At 43.8% G+C, this 16,926-nt stretch overlaps 3 protein-coding genes across 10 annotated transcripts in view; 1 reads left to right on the top strand and 2 right to left on the bottom strand.

The window, feature by feature from the left end:
* Positions 1-5,041, bottom strand: part of LOC148115753 (uncharacterized) — a 45,402-nt gene extending 40,361 nt beyond the window's left edge. The window contains exon 1 of one of the 2 annotated variants that reach the window (XM_087884026.1): positions 4,960-5,041. The gene's annotated coding sequence lies outside the window, so the exon portion shown is untranslated. The remainder of the gene's footprint in view (positions 1-4,959) is intronic. The other variant, XM_087884025.1, reaches the window with a different exon arrangement.
* Positions 1-5,074, bottom strand: part of LOC148115755 (uncharacterized) — a 22,071-nt gene extending 16,997 nt beyond the window's left edge. Inside the window, exons 1-2 of one of the 6 annotated variants that reach the window (XM_087884004.1) lie at positions 4,960-5,074; positions 2,337-3,031 (exon numbers count right to left, since the gene is read on the bottom strand). In XM_087884004.1, coding sequence (XP_087740130.1) covers positions 2,337-3,023 — 687 coding nt within the window. In that variant the 5' untranslated portion in view covers positions 3,024-3,031; positions 4,960-5,074. Of the gene's footprint in view, positions 1-2,336; positions 3,237-4,250; positions 4,800-4,959 lie in introns of those variants that run through there. The other 5 variants (XM_087884005.1, XM_087884003.1, XM_087884007.1 and 2 more) reach the window with 5 other exon arrangements.
* Positions 5,075-8,155: 3,081 nt separating this feature from the next.
* LOC117663186 (uncharacterized) lies at positions 8,156-12,536 on the top strand. Of its 2 annotated transcripts, none has more exons than XM_034413131.3 (2): positions 8,156-8,252; positions 9,644-12,536. In XM_034413131.3, the coding sequence occupies exon 2, from the start codon at positions 10,026-10,028 to the stop codon at positions 11,223-11,225; it is 1,200 nt and encodes a 399-aa protein (XP_034269022.1). In that variant the 5' UTR covers positions 8,156-8,252; positions 9,644-10,025; the 3' UTR covers positions 11,226-12,536. The 2 variants fall into 2 exon arrangements, with proteins under 2 accessions (XP_034269022.1, XP_034269023.1); XM_034413132.3 differs by having other exon boundaries at positions 8,191-8,704.
* The last annotated feature ends 4,390 nt before the right edge of the window (positions 12,537-16,926 follow it).

Genomic DNA, 16,926 nt, shown 5'->3' on the forward strand with positions numbered 1-16,926 from the left:
GTTGTTGTTTTTCTTTTATTTGCTTGGAGACTGCGCGAGTTATACGTTGGTCCTTAACTTCAGGTATCCGAGCTGGATCCAAAGCAGCATCTCTTGTTGACAAAATTGGTGAAGATTCTAGCAGGGATTCCTCCATAAGGCCTCCTCCTCCTACAGCTCCCTGCATTTCCGCTAATTCCGTCTGCTTAGACTGTTGTTCCCGCTCATGCTGAAATTGCTTTTCCTTATCACATTTTATCTCCAGCATTGTAGATGTACGTGGGGATGATGATCTTTCTTTAAGAATATTATAGTAAAAATATTCCGCCTTCTGAAAGGTATTCAATCGGTGTCCTTCTCCATTGTATTTCAGAATTATACCAGTTGGGGCATCCCACCGGAATGGTATTTCTTGTTTTTGCAATTCATTCACTAGAAACCTATATTCTTTTCGATCTTTTAACATCTTAGGTGGCAGTTCCTTATAGACTCCAATTTGAGCTCCCTCCACTTGCACAGAGGAAAGAAAGGATCTTTGCAAAATATCATTTCTTATTCTTCTGTCTGTAAAATATATCACCACATCTCTGGGTAATTTTCTTTGTCTAGCCACCCATGAATTTACTCTATAAATTTTATCTATTTTATAGACCACGTCTGCTGGATCAATTTTTAACAATACAGCCAAGGCATCTGAACAAATCTGTCTCAAATCTTGCCTATCATTTTCTTTTATTCCTCGAAGCCTAATAGCAAATTCCATGGATCGAAACTGTAACATTGTAATCTCATTTTCAACTCTCTGCACTTTATTGTCCACATCAACAATTTTAGAATCAGTATCCTTCATTTTAACATTTACTTCTGATTTAAATTCTTCCAGTTTGGAATCCACTTTGCTGATGGTTTCTGCCAGATCAGAAACCACATTTGTCAATTTGTCAGACACCTTGTCATAATTCTCTTTCATTGCCTCTTTAAATTCATTAATTTCTTTCTTCATTTCCTGTTGTGATTTTTGAAATTTATCATCCAGAGCCTGGGTAATAAAGTCCTTCAAATTTTGAACATCAAAGTCCTTTCCCTCACCCTGCTGGCTGGGAGGGGGCTGCTGTTCCGGCTTATGAGTGGGAGATCCCTCCCCTGCAGCCTTTCCTTCCTGTTTCTTTGAAGCCATTCTGCCACGTAAATTAACTTTTCTAAAAAAAGGAAGTCTTTTTTCCTTTGCTCCTCCACAAAGTCCTTTGAAAAAGTCCCCCAGATTTAACCAAATTAGAAATTAAGTAAGCTGAAGCAAGCTCAGGTTTATGTTAAAAGGAATTTTTTCTTCCACTCTTCTCTGTTCACTTGCTACAAGCAGTGCTACAATGTAGCTTGTTCAAATAGCTTTGCAAGATCACTCTCCCTTTCAGCTCGTTAACGCTGGAACGGCGCCATTTTTTTTCAAGCCGTTCCGCTCACTCTAGCCTTTTCCCAAATCAAAAGTTCAGAAACAAAAAGTTACTTGCAGTTTCTTGGTTTGGGGGTTGAGGTTGTTTTGTAGTAAAATTATTTTTCATCAATTTGAATGTTTGCTGCAGCCGGCTTGCTCTGACAAGCAGAGTCGTCCCACGCCGTCCGGAGTCTCCGCAAGTTGAAAGGGAGCCGCGCCCGTTTCCTCCCCAGTAGCAAACTTCTGGGGGTTCACAGGGGCTCGACCTGCCTCTTGCTTCCCTCTTCTCCTCGAATCCTCAGGATTTAGGAGTTTTCAAGCCGCTCCCCTCACTCGGAGCGGCTCTACAGGCGGCTGGGCTGGCGGTCCTTCAAAAGCGACCGTCTTCGCCGGTGGCAGACAAACCCGGAAGCCACAAAACCTGATGTCTTTTAATAAAAAGGGTTACATGGAAACACAACATCAGATTCCTCCTGAGTTTTTTGTCATTAAAAACACTCCCTTGGCAGGCTATAGGTAGTCCTCGACTTACAACCATTCACTTAGTGACCGTTCGAAGTTACAACAGCACTGAAAGAAGTGACTTATGACCATTTTTTACACTTATGACCGTTGCACCATTCCAACAGTCACGTGATCAAATTCAGAAACCATGGCAACTGACTCATATTTATGACAGTTGCAGTGTCCTGGGGCCAAGTGATCCTCTTTTGCCACCTTCTAACAAGCAAAGTCAAGAGGGAAGTCAGGTTCACTCAACAAAATGTTACTAACTTAACAGCCGCAATGATTCACTTAACAACAAGAAAAGTTACAAAATGGGGCAAACACTCACTTAACAAATGTCTCACTTAATTTGGGGTTCAATTGTGGCCGTAAGCTGAGCTCTACAAGGGTGCCCAACATGACAAGGTTCCATGCTCACCCTCTGCTCAGGTCCTTGTGGCAGCCTCCAAAGAAACTCCTCGGCCAAAGCCACCGCCTGGCTCCCCGTCTCCGGACACTGTTCCCGAACCCAGTTCTGCATTTCCAGCGGCAGGATCATCAGGAACTGCTCCAAGATCACCAGCTCCAGGATTTGCTCCTTAGAGTGACGCTCCGGCTTCAGCCACTGGCAGCAAAGGTCCCAGAGTTGACCAAACACTTTCTGAGGCCCTTCAGCTTCCTCATAGCAAAACTGCCGGAAGCGTTGGCATTGTAGCACCACACTGAGCTTGCCCTCCTCCACCAACTCTTCCTTCACTTCCAGTGGGGAATCCAGGCCTTCGTAAAATTTGGGAACTTCCATGCAGCCCAGGCCTGGCAAGGTTTCGGATGCAGCTTTTCCTCTGAGGGACCGTTGATGGAGATCGGCCTTTCTGCTAAAAGGCGGCCTAGTGTTATTCTCTGGCGAGGACTGAGAAGGTGGAGAGTTTCTTCCATCCAAATATGGAGCCCTCAGAGTTTCTCTTTTCTGGATCTCACACAACTGGTCCAGCCCCTCTTCTGGTTCTTCTTTAATCTGAGATGTAGTGAAAACCTTCAGATATTCCTGTGTTGCCGCAGTTTGAACACTTCCCCTCGCTGGCTCTCTCTTTCCTGCCTGACATCCTGTCGAGTCCTGTACCTCCATCTTTCTTCCTGGCAGGAATAGAAATTGTCATAATTACTTATGCACAAAAGGGAAGCCAAGGATCCATAAAGGTCTGTTTCTCTCCAGTGCTGCTTGATGATCTGGGTCCACTTAATTTTCTACAAGCATTATTTTATAGGGTAAAATCAATATTCAGCTATTTTATTGGATGGGGAACTTTCTGCAGAAATCCATTCAAGCTGCTGTGATGTCCTGTGCGTACAAAACAGGAATATAAATCAAACCAATAAAGACATAATGTTAATCTCTGAAGTGGGGAAAAAGTCAGCTTTTAATATCTGAAATAGGTTTTTGCCTCTGCATGCAGAAAGCCCCACCGATTCTGGGAATTCCCTCCTGAAACTGCCCTGACTTTACAGTGCATTTAATTTGATTGCTGCTTTTAAATTTACCCTGTTAATATACTGCTCAACATTTCACAGGCCTTGGGAAATTAAACAGGGGCGCACAAGTTTAGATGGCACATATAGATGCCTATGAAATCTTGAAACTATACATTAAATCAGGAAGTCAAAACAAATTCCAGAAGACAACACCAGCAAGAAAGCAATCCAGATGCCATCTGGAGTAAAACCGGGCTGCATGAGTCCTTTCTTTTTAAAGCTGTCAGAAAGTTCTCCATATTTTAGTGGTTGTAAAAATGGCAGGATGTTTCTTCTCCAGTGCAAATTACACCGTCCATAAAAGAAATACAGGTAGTCCTTGATTTACAACAGTTCATTTAGTGACTGTTCGAAGTTACAATAGCACTGAAAAAAAGGGACTTACGACCGTTTTTCAAACTTACGACCACTGACGTATCCCCATGGTCACGTGATCAAAATTCAGCTACTTGGCAACTGAATCATATTTATGACGGTTGCAGTATCCCGCAGTCATGTCATCCCCTTCTGCAACCTTCTGACAAGCAAAGTCAATGGGAAAGCCAGATTCACTTCACAACCATGTTACTAAGCTTAACAACTGCAGTGATTCACTTAACTACTGGGGCAAGAAAAATTGTAAAATGGGGCAAAACTCACTTAACCAATGTCTGACTCAGCAACAGAAATTTTGGGCTCAATTGTAGTGTTGAGGACTACCTGGTAAAAGTATGTTCGGTTAGTGGGGCAGAGAGAAAGAGGGAGGCAGCAGTCACCAGAAAGGGAATCTGGGCATCTTAAGAGAGGCAGATTCAGATGCTGTATCTCAAAACAAACCTCTCACCTCTCACCAACCTTTCAGATGCCACTGGGCTCCTCCTAGCACGGTTCATAACCTCGGAGGGAGCCCCTTCAGCCACCTTCCCTCTGAACTCAGGTCTCCCCAAGTCTTCCACCTCTTCTATCCTCCAGACTTACTTTGGGGACCCGATCCTCTCTCCTCTTCCCCCCCCCCCCCCAGCAGCCGGGGAACGTGGGGAAAGGCAACACTAGGAAGCTGTGGGAGCTGTGCTGCACCAAGATGTTGGGCTGAGTGGAAGGAAGGAGACTTGGAAGGAAGGATTTCAAGGGGAATCAGAGTCTAGCGGAGGCTCAGTGCCTCCAAGTAAAGACGGGAGAATTCAGAAGGGAAGGGGACCCTATAAAAAGGCCACCTCCACGGTTCCCCCCCCCAGGAATCTTCTCTTCCCTTCCTGCACCTGGGGATTCCTCCCCTCCTCCTCCTCCTTTCCTCTCCTCTCCCTCCTCCCCCTCCTGCTCCAATCCTCCTCTTGCAGAGTCCTTTGCCCACCTGGCGTCTCTTGAGCCGCAGGGAGCAGAAAACTTTGCAAGCAAAGGCAGGGACTCAGAAGGGAAGGGGACCCGCTGTAAAAAGACCACCTCCACGCTTCTCCCCCTCCCTTCCTGCACCTGGGGATGCCCCCTCCTCCTCCTCCTCCTCCTCCTCCTTCCCTCTCCTCTCCCTCCTCCCTCTCCTGGTCCAATTTGCCCACCTGGCGCCTCTTGAGCGCCCCTCCCCACGAAGGGATCTCTGCAGCCCTGGGGTAAGGGATGTCTGGAGACCAGGAAAGGGGGGTAGTGGTGGCGCGGGATGGGCAGGAAACTGGGCTCCCAACCCCCCTTTCCCCCCCAATTTCCTCTCTAGGCGCAAGAGGAAAGCTCTCTGCGTTTAACCCCTTCGCTGAAGCCGTTGCAGAGCAATGCCAAACTCTTCCAGCTGGGACCACACCAGAAAGGCTCACCAATATCACCCCCCAAGAAAAGCCAAAGGATGGATAGCAAGCACTCTTTTAAAAAAGAGAGGCTGACCATCACTGCAATAGTAAAAGAAACTTGCATGCGCTAATCCACAGATGCAATAGGTGCAAAGTAGGAAGGCATTGATGCTGAAGAAGTGGCGAGGCAGACCTACATATATCATTGGACTACAAGGCCCATCATCCTTCAGCCATGCAATTCTTGGCTGGTGATGCTGCCATTTCCTCAATACCTAACCTTATAAAGCATGTCAGGAGGAATCTGGTGGCGCCTTTTCTAACCCATTGTATTAATAAGCGCAGCTCCTGCAAGCCATTTCACAAAGTTTCTTAGTCTGCAAAGGAGCAATTCGAGGCCTTCTAATTTTTTTGGGTCACCGTAGACTCACAGGGTCCCTTGTTCCGAGTAGAAGGATCCATTTCCTAGCTTTCTTCTCCTGCTTTAAGGGTTTTTATCTTTCAATATGCAGTGCCCAAGAAACAAGTTGATTCCCTTTTTCTACTGGTGGAATTAGATATCCCCAAAGATACCTAGGAAACTAGGCACAAATGTGATAGGACTACACGATAGTGCTGTATCATATTGCCAATCTAACTGAGTGAACTTCATACAACGCCCTTTACAAACTGAGATCAGGAATAAGGAGGTGAAAATTTCACATGGGAACATTTTCTCTATCTCTAACTGCACTAATTTTCAGAAATTTCAGATGGGAAGAAGAGGCAAAAATTAAGAGGTTCAGAACAATGCTTATTTTTTGTTTGATTGACAGCAACATATTTAGCACTGAACCAGATTTGAAACAGCCATTATCTGATTTCTTAGCATCTTTTTTCTGTTACTAATGTAGTTTACATTAAAGTTCCTGTTTACAGTTCATTGTGTCACAAACACAAGCTTTTGGAGAAGCACCATCATGATGCTCATAACTTTGTAATTCTACCATTGCAAAATATGACCTTAAACTTAAAAAATTCTATATTTGGGGGTGGGGGAGAGGGAGAGAGGGAGAAACATGCAAAAGAGGCTTTCATCCTGCAGTGGATAGACAGTGGCTAAACGATTATATATCTATCAATCCATCGATAGATAGATTTAGATTAACAGAGTTGGAAGGAACCTTTGTAGGTCATTTAGTCCAAACAACACCCCAGGCAGACCCTATACCATTTTTGACAGATGGCAGTCCAGTGTCTTCTTGAAAGCCTCTGATGATGAAGCTCCCACAACTTCCGAAGGCAACTTCTGTTCCATTGGTTGATTGTTCCCACTGTCAGAAAATTTCACCTTATTTCCAGGTTGAATCTCTCCTTGTTCAGTTTCCATCCGTTATTCCTTGTCTGGCCTTCAGGTGCTTTGGAAAATAGGTTGACCTCCCTCATCTCTGTGGCAGCCCCTGAAATATTGGAATGCTGCTATCATGTCTCCCCTGGTCCTTCTCTTCACTAGACTAGCCATGCCCAGTTCCTGCAACCGTTCTTTATATGCTTTAGCCTCCAGTCCCCTAATCATCTTGGTTGCTCTTATCTGCACTCTTTCTAGAGTCTCAACATCTTTTTAATAGTGTGGTTAGGGTTATATGTCTTAAAGCTGATGTTCCTAACAAGCCCAGATTTGCTCCTGGGGGAGATTTTAAGTCTGTTAAATGCTAAATGTCATGTGCGTCTATAAATTCCCTTGAAAAAGAAGTATTTCTTAAGTCAAACAGAGAGACACATACGCAGCAAACCCAAGAGAGAAGCAGCTTAGAAAGAGCCGGTGACTCTTTCTAAATATGGTAAGAGAAATGTTTCGAAAAATGTTAGAGAAAATTTATTTCTCTATAGCTGTGCCTATTAATGGCTTTTGGAATGTACAGATACATTAGCCAATCAGAGGGCAGCTAATATATTTGAATCTCCAGGGCCCTCCCCTAACTGTCACAGTTAGCAGTATAAAAGGAGATTCTCTTCAGTTTACTCTTCAGTTTGCTCTTCTGTCTAGTATTGTATTGTCTTCTAGGATCTTCCGTTAGATAACTTTGAGCAGTTTGGAAGTCTGTTAGAAGAGCAATTCCGTGGTATATAATATTTCTTCTGAGGAAGAAGAGTCATAGATAACATAGCTTAGAGAGAATAGATAGATAGATAGATAGATAGATAGATAGATAGATAGATAGATAGATAGATAGATAGATAGATAGATAGATAGATAGCTGACAGTATAATTTATCATAGTAACTAAGTGCTATTTATCAATTGAATATATATTATGTTTTTATTATGTAAATAAAAACATTTACTGTTAACTGCTTCAGAGGCTCATTTGTTTAAGTAGAATTTCAAGACCTCAGTGCCTTCCGTCGTGCCCTTAAAACCCACTTTTTCCAGCAAGCCGGGCTGGCTTAAGAAGAAATTTTTAAATGTTTTAATTGATTTGTGATTTTTAATTTTTGGGCCAAATTTATATATATTTTAATTGTTTTTAATATTTGTATTTCATGTTCTTAATTTTGGCTGTACACCGCCCTGAGTCCTCAGGGAGAAAGGCGGTATATAAATTGGAAATAAATAAATAAATAAATAAATAAATAAAGATAAAGGTTCATGGTTCATTGATTTATTAACCTCCACAACAAAAAAGCACTTCAAAACGTTGTAAAAAGGTTGGTAATACAGATGTGCACGCAAAACTGTATAAAAGTCGCCTCACTCTTTGATTGATACATTCCTTTTTTAAAAAAAAAAATTAGAATTTTAAAATCTAATATAAATACAAAACAAACAGAGAAAACGCTTTCTGTCGCTAGAGGGCGACCTCTAGGTCAGCAAGGCTGGCGGTGGGGAGTGGGGGGGGGGGAACCGTGTCAGCGCAGAGGCGGCATCGATAACTAAAAGGAGTGGAAACCGTAGAGTATTAATTTGGTAGAGAGGACGTCGGAGAAGACGAGAAAGAGGGTAGAAGGACCTCTTCCGGCTCTGCAATGTGAGTATGGTGGCGGTGTTGGGGGCTCTCGTGCTCTTCCCAGGGTCGAAGCGGCTGCTGGAAGGTGAGTGGAAGAATCGGAGCAGAAATCAGGCGCAAATCGGGCTGTTTGGTTTCCTCCACGGTGTAGAAACAGAGAAGCAACTAGGCTGAAAATCGTCGGCTGCTGCATATGTTATAAATCAAATAAATCCTACTCCACTGGGACTGCACGCTTTAAAAGTGGCGCCTGCAATTTTCTGGTGGTTGGAAGATTTACAAAGTCTCCTTCGAGTTAGGTTTGACTCCTGGTGGTTTTAGGGAGGTGGTTTTCTTGGCAACAATATGAGGCTGATCTACTTATTGCTCTCTTCTGGGTTTTTTTTTTTCCTTACTTCCATGCACATCTGAACCTGGTGAATACGCCTGGTGGCTCAGCAGACTGATAGCATTGTGATTAACATCAGCTGTCTGCAATTACTGTAAGTTCGAATCTCACCAGGCTCAAGGTTGACTCAGCCTTCCATCCTTTCTAAGGTAGGTAAATTGAGGACCCAGTTTGTGGGGGCAATAAGCTGACTTTGTATAAATATACAAAAGTATGAAAGCTATTGCTTAACGCATTGTAAGCTGCCCTGAGTCTCCGGAGAAGGGCGGCATATAAATCAAATTTTAAAAAAAATATGGGGCACCCCTCGGAAATCCAGATGTGCTTAACCCAGCACTTTTTAAAAAATAGCTTTTGAACACCATTTGGATTTTTCAGTTGTGTACATAGTCCTAGTTTACTATTTTTTTTTTCACTGACCCTTTAGAGATAACAGCAGCACTGAACAAGGAGATTTACAAGTCCTCAAAAGTTGTGGCCACTGCAATTATTTGGGTGCTTGCAGTTACGAGAGTTGTGGTATCCCACAGTCATGGAATTGCCACAACTGGGACCTTCACAGTTGGCTTCCTACAAACAAAGCCAATTGGGAAACTAAAATAAAGTTGCAAGTCATATTACGTTGCACATAACAACCCATGGAGATTTGCTTAATGATCGCAGCTAGAACTGATGTTGCAAATAGGCACTGTCATGTGACATCATGCTTAATGAACGCACTGTTTAGAAGTTGCCTGTGGGTAGTTGTGGTGGTCAGTAACTGAGGGCAATGTACATTGTGATGTCATCGGAGGGCTTAAAGCCTTTCTAAAATTAGATCAAATATATTTTGAAAGAAACCATTGCATGTCTAGAAATGTGTGAATGACCCTAGTCAACAAATGAATCTCATGACTCAGTGGATATTTGAACATTGGGTCTCACTAGACTTATAGACAGAAAATGAACCTTAAGTAATGTAAGGGGTTTTATTAACATTTTGTAATGTTTGCTTCTTAATAATAATTTATGCTTTTTTCATTTTTATTATGTTGACTAACCGTTTTATAAACCATAATTAAACTAATCCTCTTATTTGAATCTTATAGACAAAGAGAATAGCAATCAGAGCACTCTGGACAACCGAAAATAACAAGCAGCATTGAAAAGGAAAGCAAATAAAGCCAACAATCAAAATAATTTCTATTTTCTCCAGAAAACCAGAGACTTTTCTTCACTAGTTTCCAAATTCAAAAACCATGGGACATCAGCGGGAAGGAAAAAATCACTTGGATAGCCATGTAGGGCAGATAGCACTGCAAGCCTCACCTATGTGGAAGGAAACAGTAGCTTGAGTCAAAACTCCCATCTAACAAGGGATCCAAAGAATGTTTAACTTCCTGGAGAATTCAAGAATGCCAGTGGTGGAAAAACATACATGTACATATTGTGGGGAAAGCATGGATAGTAAATCACAATTGATAATACACCATGTATGAGTGTCCAGTTTGTGGGAAAACTTTCAGTCAGAATTCCAGCCTGATGATACACCAGTGGACACATACAGGAGACAAACCATATGAATGTCCAGAATGTGGGAAAGGTTTCCGTCAGAATTCCCACCTGATGATACACCAGAAGATTCACACAGGCGAGAAACCATACGAGTGTCCAGATTGTTCGAAATGTTTCATTCGGAATTGCGACCTGGTGATACACCAGAGGACACACACAGGAGAGAAACCATATGAGTGTTTGGATTGTGGAAAATGTTTCAGTCAGAATTTTGACCTAGTGATACATCAGAGGACTCACACAGGAGAGAAACCATATGAGTGCCCAGTTTGTGGGAAAAATTTCAATTGGAATTCGCACTTGGTGGTACATCAGCGGACTCACACAGGAGTGAAACCATATGTTTGTCCAGATTGTGGGAAAAGTTTCAATTGGAATTCGCACTTGGTGGTACACCAGCGGACTCATTCAGGAGAGAAACCATATGAGTGTCCAGATTGTGAAAAAAGTTTCATTCGGAATTCCGATCTGGTGAGACACCATGCAACACACACAGGAGAGAAACCATATGAGTGCCTGATTTGTGGGAAAAGTTTCAGTCGGAATTCTTACCTGCTAATACACCAGAAGATTCACACAGGAGAGAAACCATATAAGTGTCTGGAGTGTGGGAAAGGTTTCAGTCAGAATTCCTCCCTGGTGATACATCAGAGAACTCACTCAGGAGAGAAACCTTATGAGTGTCTAGACTGTGGAAAATGTTTTAGTCAGAATTCCAGCCTGGTGAGACACCAGAGGAGTCACACAGCAGACAAAGTTTATGAATGCCCAGATTGTGGAGAAGGTTTCTGTCTGAATTCCCACCTGGTGATACACCAGAAGATTCACACAGGGAAGAAACTGTATGAGTGTCCAGATTGTTGGAAATGTTTCCTTCGGAACTCTGAGCTGGTGATACATCAGAGGACTCACACAGGAGAGAAACCATACGAGTGTCCAGACTGTGGGAAAGATTTCAGTACTAGGTCTAACCTTATAAATCATGTGCGTATACACACAGGGGAGAAACCATTTAAGTGCCCTGACTGTGGACAGTGCTTCCGGAAACATTCCACCCTTATTGCACACAAGAAAATCCACAAGAGGCCCAAAGTGATGAATGTAGAGAAGGCTTGAATTTCCTTTCTAATGTCCCATTGTAAATCCAGCTGAGAAATTGACTATTTACTTTCTGGCCTGATTCTTTTTAGTTAAATATGTCATAGTATTAGACGTGAAGGAGGGGAGAAATTTGAGAATGGCTACCTGGCCGTTAGCAGCAAATGTTGCTGGATATTTATTTTTGCAGAAATTGTACAATTCTGCAAAAAAATTTTTAGCGGCCTTCTTTTCATTTTTATCATGATAGATTACAGAAATGTCACTTGCAGAGTCCCAGGGTTCTTCTACCTGAGTGTCCTCAAGGTTTTGAGCCACAGAATTTTCCAACCAGCATCTCTTCAAGGTAGGAACACTCTAACACAGATTATAGTTAGAGATTGCGGCTCCTCATATAATGAGAAAGCCAGAGAAGAAGCAAAGCAGTTTCAAAGTTCATCTTTTTCTAATTGTTCCAGGAATTCATTGCACCAAGCATGTCTGTTCAGATTATGTCAATGAGGTACCCAAGTCGAAGAATATCAAATATATTGGGGGAATTTGTGGCAGTGACAAAACCAGTGTAAAATTTCAAATATAAAGACTATTCTGCCCTGCAGGTGGCTTCAATGGAGAAGAGCTGGAGGAATATTGAGTTGAGGAGAAAAGGGATTGTGGTTTTGAGCATAAGATCTCCAGGTTTATTCGCAACTCCTGCTTTGATCTTTGCTTGCAAGTGCCTCCTTGTTAACCTTTGATGGCTGGTGGGTGAGAGCAGAACCAAGGGGCTGATACTTTTGTGGTTCCCCCCACTTGAGGAAATGTGAGAAAAAAATTGTACAGTAGACGTTTCATTGCTAAAAGAGCATTGTGTAAGAATCATGAATAGCTTTTGAGAAAGACAAATAAAGGCAGGTGTCAGCATTTCTGTAAACACTGGGACAAACGTGTTCCCAACACATGTGAGATATTTTCTGTTCTTTCACTTTTCTCCCAGGGCTCCTTAATTTTTTTCAAAAATTCATTCAAATAAAGAGAGGAACTTTTTTTGTAGCGGCAAAAGTGACATTTTAGCAATGCAGATTAATGATCCTGATTTTGCTGGGATTGGAAGACACCAAAGAATTCCACATTTGTTCATTTCTGTAACACAGTTCAAAAAGACAGGTTACAATTTTTTTAGTGAGTCACATTGCATGTGATCCCTTTGCAGAAGGATCAGGAGCAGATCAGGACTGGTGTCTGGAGGAACCAAGAGGCTCTCTTGGCCCGAGTCTCAACCTCCAAGTGACTTTGAATTTAATGTGCAAAATTTCTAAACTTCAAAATAGTAAATTTATATTTAATCAATTTTCCTTCCTCTCTTTCCTTGGTGTCATATTTTAGTGCTCATCTTTATTGTGTCTCATGATTAGGAATTGGAAACCCTTGCAATGATCCCAAAGCTTCTGAATCTCTTACAGGACTATGTAAAAATATAAGATAAAATTAAAGCCAACCTAAGAGTCAGGGGGGATGGTATGCAGCAGGGCTGGCCCATGGGCTGGATGCATCATCGCTGGCTACACCCACGCCCCATTTAGTGAAGGGGGGAAAGTCCAGATATGTCTCGTGATGCTGCCGTGACATGAGTTTGACACAGGATGAGTTCCCAATCACAGGAACAGTCCATTTCCTCAGAATCAAACATTGAAGCTCAGGTTGAAATGCGTAAAATCTGTGTTATTTCTCATATCCTATACAACAGGAGAACACACACATGTAGTAGTTGGTAGGGACCCACCAAGCCTCTTGGAGTGGAGTCAAAAGTTGTCTTCCTCCTCCTCCTGCTGTATGTTCCCTCAGGGAAGGTCTGTGACTTCTCTGAGGAAACACTGTTGATGGCGGGAGCCTCCCAGAACAACAAGCAAGTTAGAAGGACAGCAATTACGCTGCAGAAAAAGTTAACCCAAGTCTCTTTGGAATGGCACTCAATGCCTGGTGATTTAAAGGATTAATCATTGCTGGTTTCTTGACAGCAACACGTGAACTGTCATTTCCTTCAGTGTGTTTATCACACACACAGCGCTGCAGACATCGCAAACATCTCGGCAAGAACAACCTGACTACTCCCTGGCAGTCAAAGGGGAAGGAAGAGAGAGAAAAGGGAGAAGCATACAGGACAATTTTGGGGCCAAAACCTGCCTCATGTAAAGCAACCATATCACTTGCAAGATTCAACATATATTAAGCATGCAAACAATCACTGTTCACGCTGGATTCCACCAAAGCATTGGCAGCTTTCTGAACAGCCCTGACCTAAAGCAGAACCGCAGCTTATATACCGTTGGCCCACTACATTAGAAAGATAGAGAAACAGGCAAGCACCCTATAGAGCAGGGGTGGGCAACTGTGGCCCTTTCACAACCTGTGGACTTCAACTCCCAGAATTCCTGAGACAGCCAAGCTGTCTCAGGAATTCTGGGAGTTGAAGTCCACAGGTTGTAAAAGGGCCACAGTTGCCCATCCCTGCTATAGAGTACAGCATTGTTGGAATATTTTTGATAATCCTATTTGGTAGACCTCATTATTTATCCCTGACTACAAGTTCAGCTTGGCAACTATGCTGAATGTAATGTCAGGGAATGTAAACACTTTGACCCGCTGGTCCAGAAATCCCTGTCCGATTCTTCCTCCTGTGCCCACTCGGGCCCAATTCAGCTTGTCAACCTTTACTTACAAGACTTTAAGCACTCTATACAAGTATTTGAGCGCAGGGACAGCTCAGAGGGTTGCTAGTGAATGTAACTCTATGGTCTGTATGGATAATCACTGGGGACTTTCCATGACTGATTGGAGAACACAAACTATCTCTCCCTGCTCCTAGCCCCAGCACTATATCCACCCTATCCTATGCCCAGAGGCCCCCAGTGCAGAGAATAAAGAAAATGGCATTGAAAGATATGCAAACTCCATTATTAAAGAGATGGGCGGGGAAAACATCTCCCACACAGAGCCTTGGTAGTACAGTGGTCTAAAGCACCCTGTTATTAAGACCAGCTGCCTGCAATTACTGCAGATTCGAATCACGCCAGGCTCAAGGTTGACTCAGCCTTCCATCCTTTCTAAGGTAGGTAAATTGAGGACCCAGTTGTGGGGGCAATTAGCTGACTTTGTATAAATATACAAAAGGATGAAGGCTATTGCTTAGCGCATTGTAAAGCCGCCCTGAGTCTCCGGAGAAGGGTGGTATATAAATCAAAATAAAATAAGTCTGCAGCACACATATCTTACACCAAGAGTCTCCAAACTTGGGGACTTCAATTCCCAGAATTCCCCAGCCAGCCATGCTTGTGGACCTGTGGGTGGGGAATTCTGGGAGTTGGAAGTCCACAGATTTTCTTATTACATCCAGTTTCGGAAAAAAAAAAACCAAAGTGATAAGCGTGTTCTTCTGCAGTTGATCCCTTGGTCTGCTCTTCCAAGCTGCAGTCTTCAATTCTTCCATGCTGGCTCAGGAATTCTGGGAGCTGAAGTCCACAAGTCATAAAGGGTGGGGGGCAGCATCGTTCCCTATCCCTGCTCTTAAGGAATTGGCTCTTCTCCTAGAGCAGGGGTCTCCAACCTTGGCAACTTTAAGCCTGGCAGCTTTGCTGGCTGGGGAATTCTGGGAGTTGAAATCCGCCAGGCTTAAAGTTGCCAAGGTTGGAGACCCCTGTCCTAGATCAGTGATGGCTAACCTTTTTGCCATCGTGTGCCAGAAAGAGGGGGGGCGGGGGAGGTTCGTGCACATGCCCACACCCATAATTCTATGCGCCCCGCCCTGCACATCCTCGCGCGACACCCCCCTCCCCCACTCCTGGCACGTGATGACCCAGTAGGCCCGTTTTTCTTTCTCAACTGGCTCCAGATCCTCTCTATGCATCTGGGGAGGGCGAAAACAGCCTTCCCCACCCCCTCGGAGGCCCTCAACTATCCGTTTTCCAACTTTTGGTTGGACAGGAAATAATGTTTTTTGCTGTCCCCAGCCTCGAGACTCCTAGAGAGAGCTGAGCTGGCGTGCCAGGCAACATGGCTCCATGTGCCACAGGTGGCATGCATGCCATTGGTTCGACATCACGGTCCTAGATCATCCTCCCCCTCCTTTTGTTTGACCCACCCGCCCCCTGGTCCAATCCCTCTCTTGCAGCATCGTAGCCCACATAGCGCCCCTCCCCGCGAGAGGATCTTCGCAGCATAGCCTGGGAAAAGAACGGGAGGGGCTTGAAACTGGGCTCCCAGCCCCCTTTCCTATCTCCTCTCTGGGCTCAAGAGGAAAGCTCTCTGCACTTTAAGCCCTTTGCTGCAGCCACTGCAGGGAGGCGGGCGACTGGGGTGCTGCCGGGCAACGTCAAAGTCCTCCAGCCGGACCCCGCCGGAGAGGCTTACCCATATCACCACCAAGAAAAGCCAAACGATGGAAAGCAGACACACAGTGATTATAAAAAATGGGACAGAAAATCACTGCAATAGTAAAAGACACTTACATGTGCAAATCCACAGCTACAATAGGTGCAAATTAGCAACACACTGATGTTGAAGAAGGGCAAGGCCCACCTGCAGATATTGGACTGCAAGGCCCATCATCCTTCAGCCAAGCAATTCCTGGCTGGGGATGCTGTCTTTTCCTTAACATCTAACTGTTGTGGCCCCGCCCTCCGAGCCTATCTCATCGGAGGAAGAAGGCTCCGAACATGAAGGAGTCGGCCAGGCCTCCCTCTCCAGGCCCCTCCCTGCTGGCACTGCCTCAAGTGCCGGCTGAGGAAGAGGAGATTAGCCAGGAACCAGGTGTCTCCGATGAGAGCGAGGGAGGTGATCTGTCGTTCCTGGATCCACGCCAACGAAGGCATGATAAACGGTTGCAGCAGTTAAGGAGGCGTGCCAGGGATTATAACTGAGTCACTGGACCACACCCCAGAGACTATATAAGAGAGTGTGGTGGCCGTTGAAAACTCTGTGACGAACAAAAACTAACTCTGGCTAGTCACTTGAACAACGTGTAAATCAGCCGAAGGGATATTGTTTGAGCTGGACTATTTACAATTTGTATGTATTTTATGTTATCTGTTGAAGTAAAGCTCTTGGCAGACGGTGCTTGTTTTGTTGCCAAGTTTAGATAACGACCTGTGTGCGTGCCAAGTGCTTTCTTAACCCTCGTCTGGCTGTGTTTGTGTGTGTGTGGAGACGGGGACAGAACACTAACCTGATAAGCCATGTCAGCAGGAATCTGGTAGCGCCTTGTCTAACCCCTTGTGCTAATAGGTGCAGCTCCTGCAAAAGCCTTTTCACAAAATGTCTTTAAGTCTGCAAAGCAGCAATTCGATGCCTTCTGATTTTTGGCCACAGGGAATGGCCATTCCTACGGGGAATGCCTTGGTCTGAGGAGGAGGATCCGTTTCCTAGCTTTCTCCCCATTTTAAAGGTTTTCATTTTTCAAGGTTGCACCCAAAAAACAAGCAGATTCCCCCTTTTTTACTGGTAGAATTATGTATCATCAAATACAGTATATTTTTATTTATTTATTTTTATTAAATTTATATACTGCCCTACTCCCGAAGGACTCAGGGCGGTGAACAGGCACAAAATAAAATACATAGATACAAAAGTTAGAAACATAATTAAAACCAGATTAAATAATTTAGCCCGAGACAATTAAAAATCCCAATAATTTAAAACAGATTAAAAATTTCAATTTAAAAGAATTTTAAAACGGGGGAGAAAA

The sequence above is a fragment of the Pantherophis guttatus genome, chromosome 2 (assembly GCF_059756535.1).
Source record: "Pantherophis guttatus breed Tessera chromosome 2, ASM5975653v1, whole genome shotgun sequence".
NCBI lineage: Eukaryota > Metazoa > Chordata > Lepidosauria > Squamata > Colubridae > Pantherophis > Pantherophis guttatus.

Excerpts from the sequence above, each read along its gene's own strand:
- LOC117663186 (XM_034413131.3), top strand. The coding sequence starts at position 10,026 with ATGTATGAGTGTCCAGTTTGTGGGAAAACTTTCAGTCAGAATTCCAGC.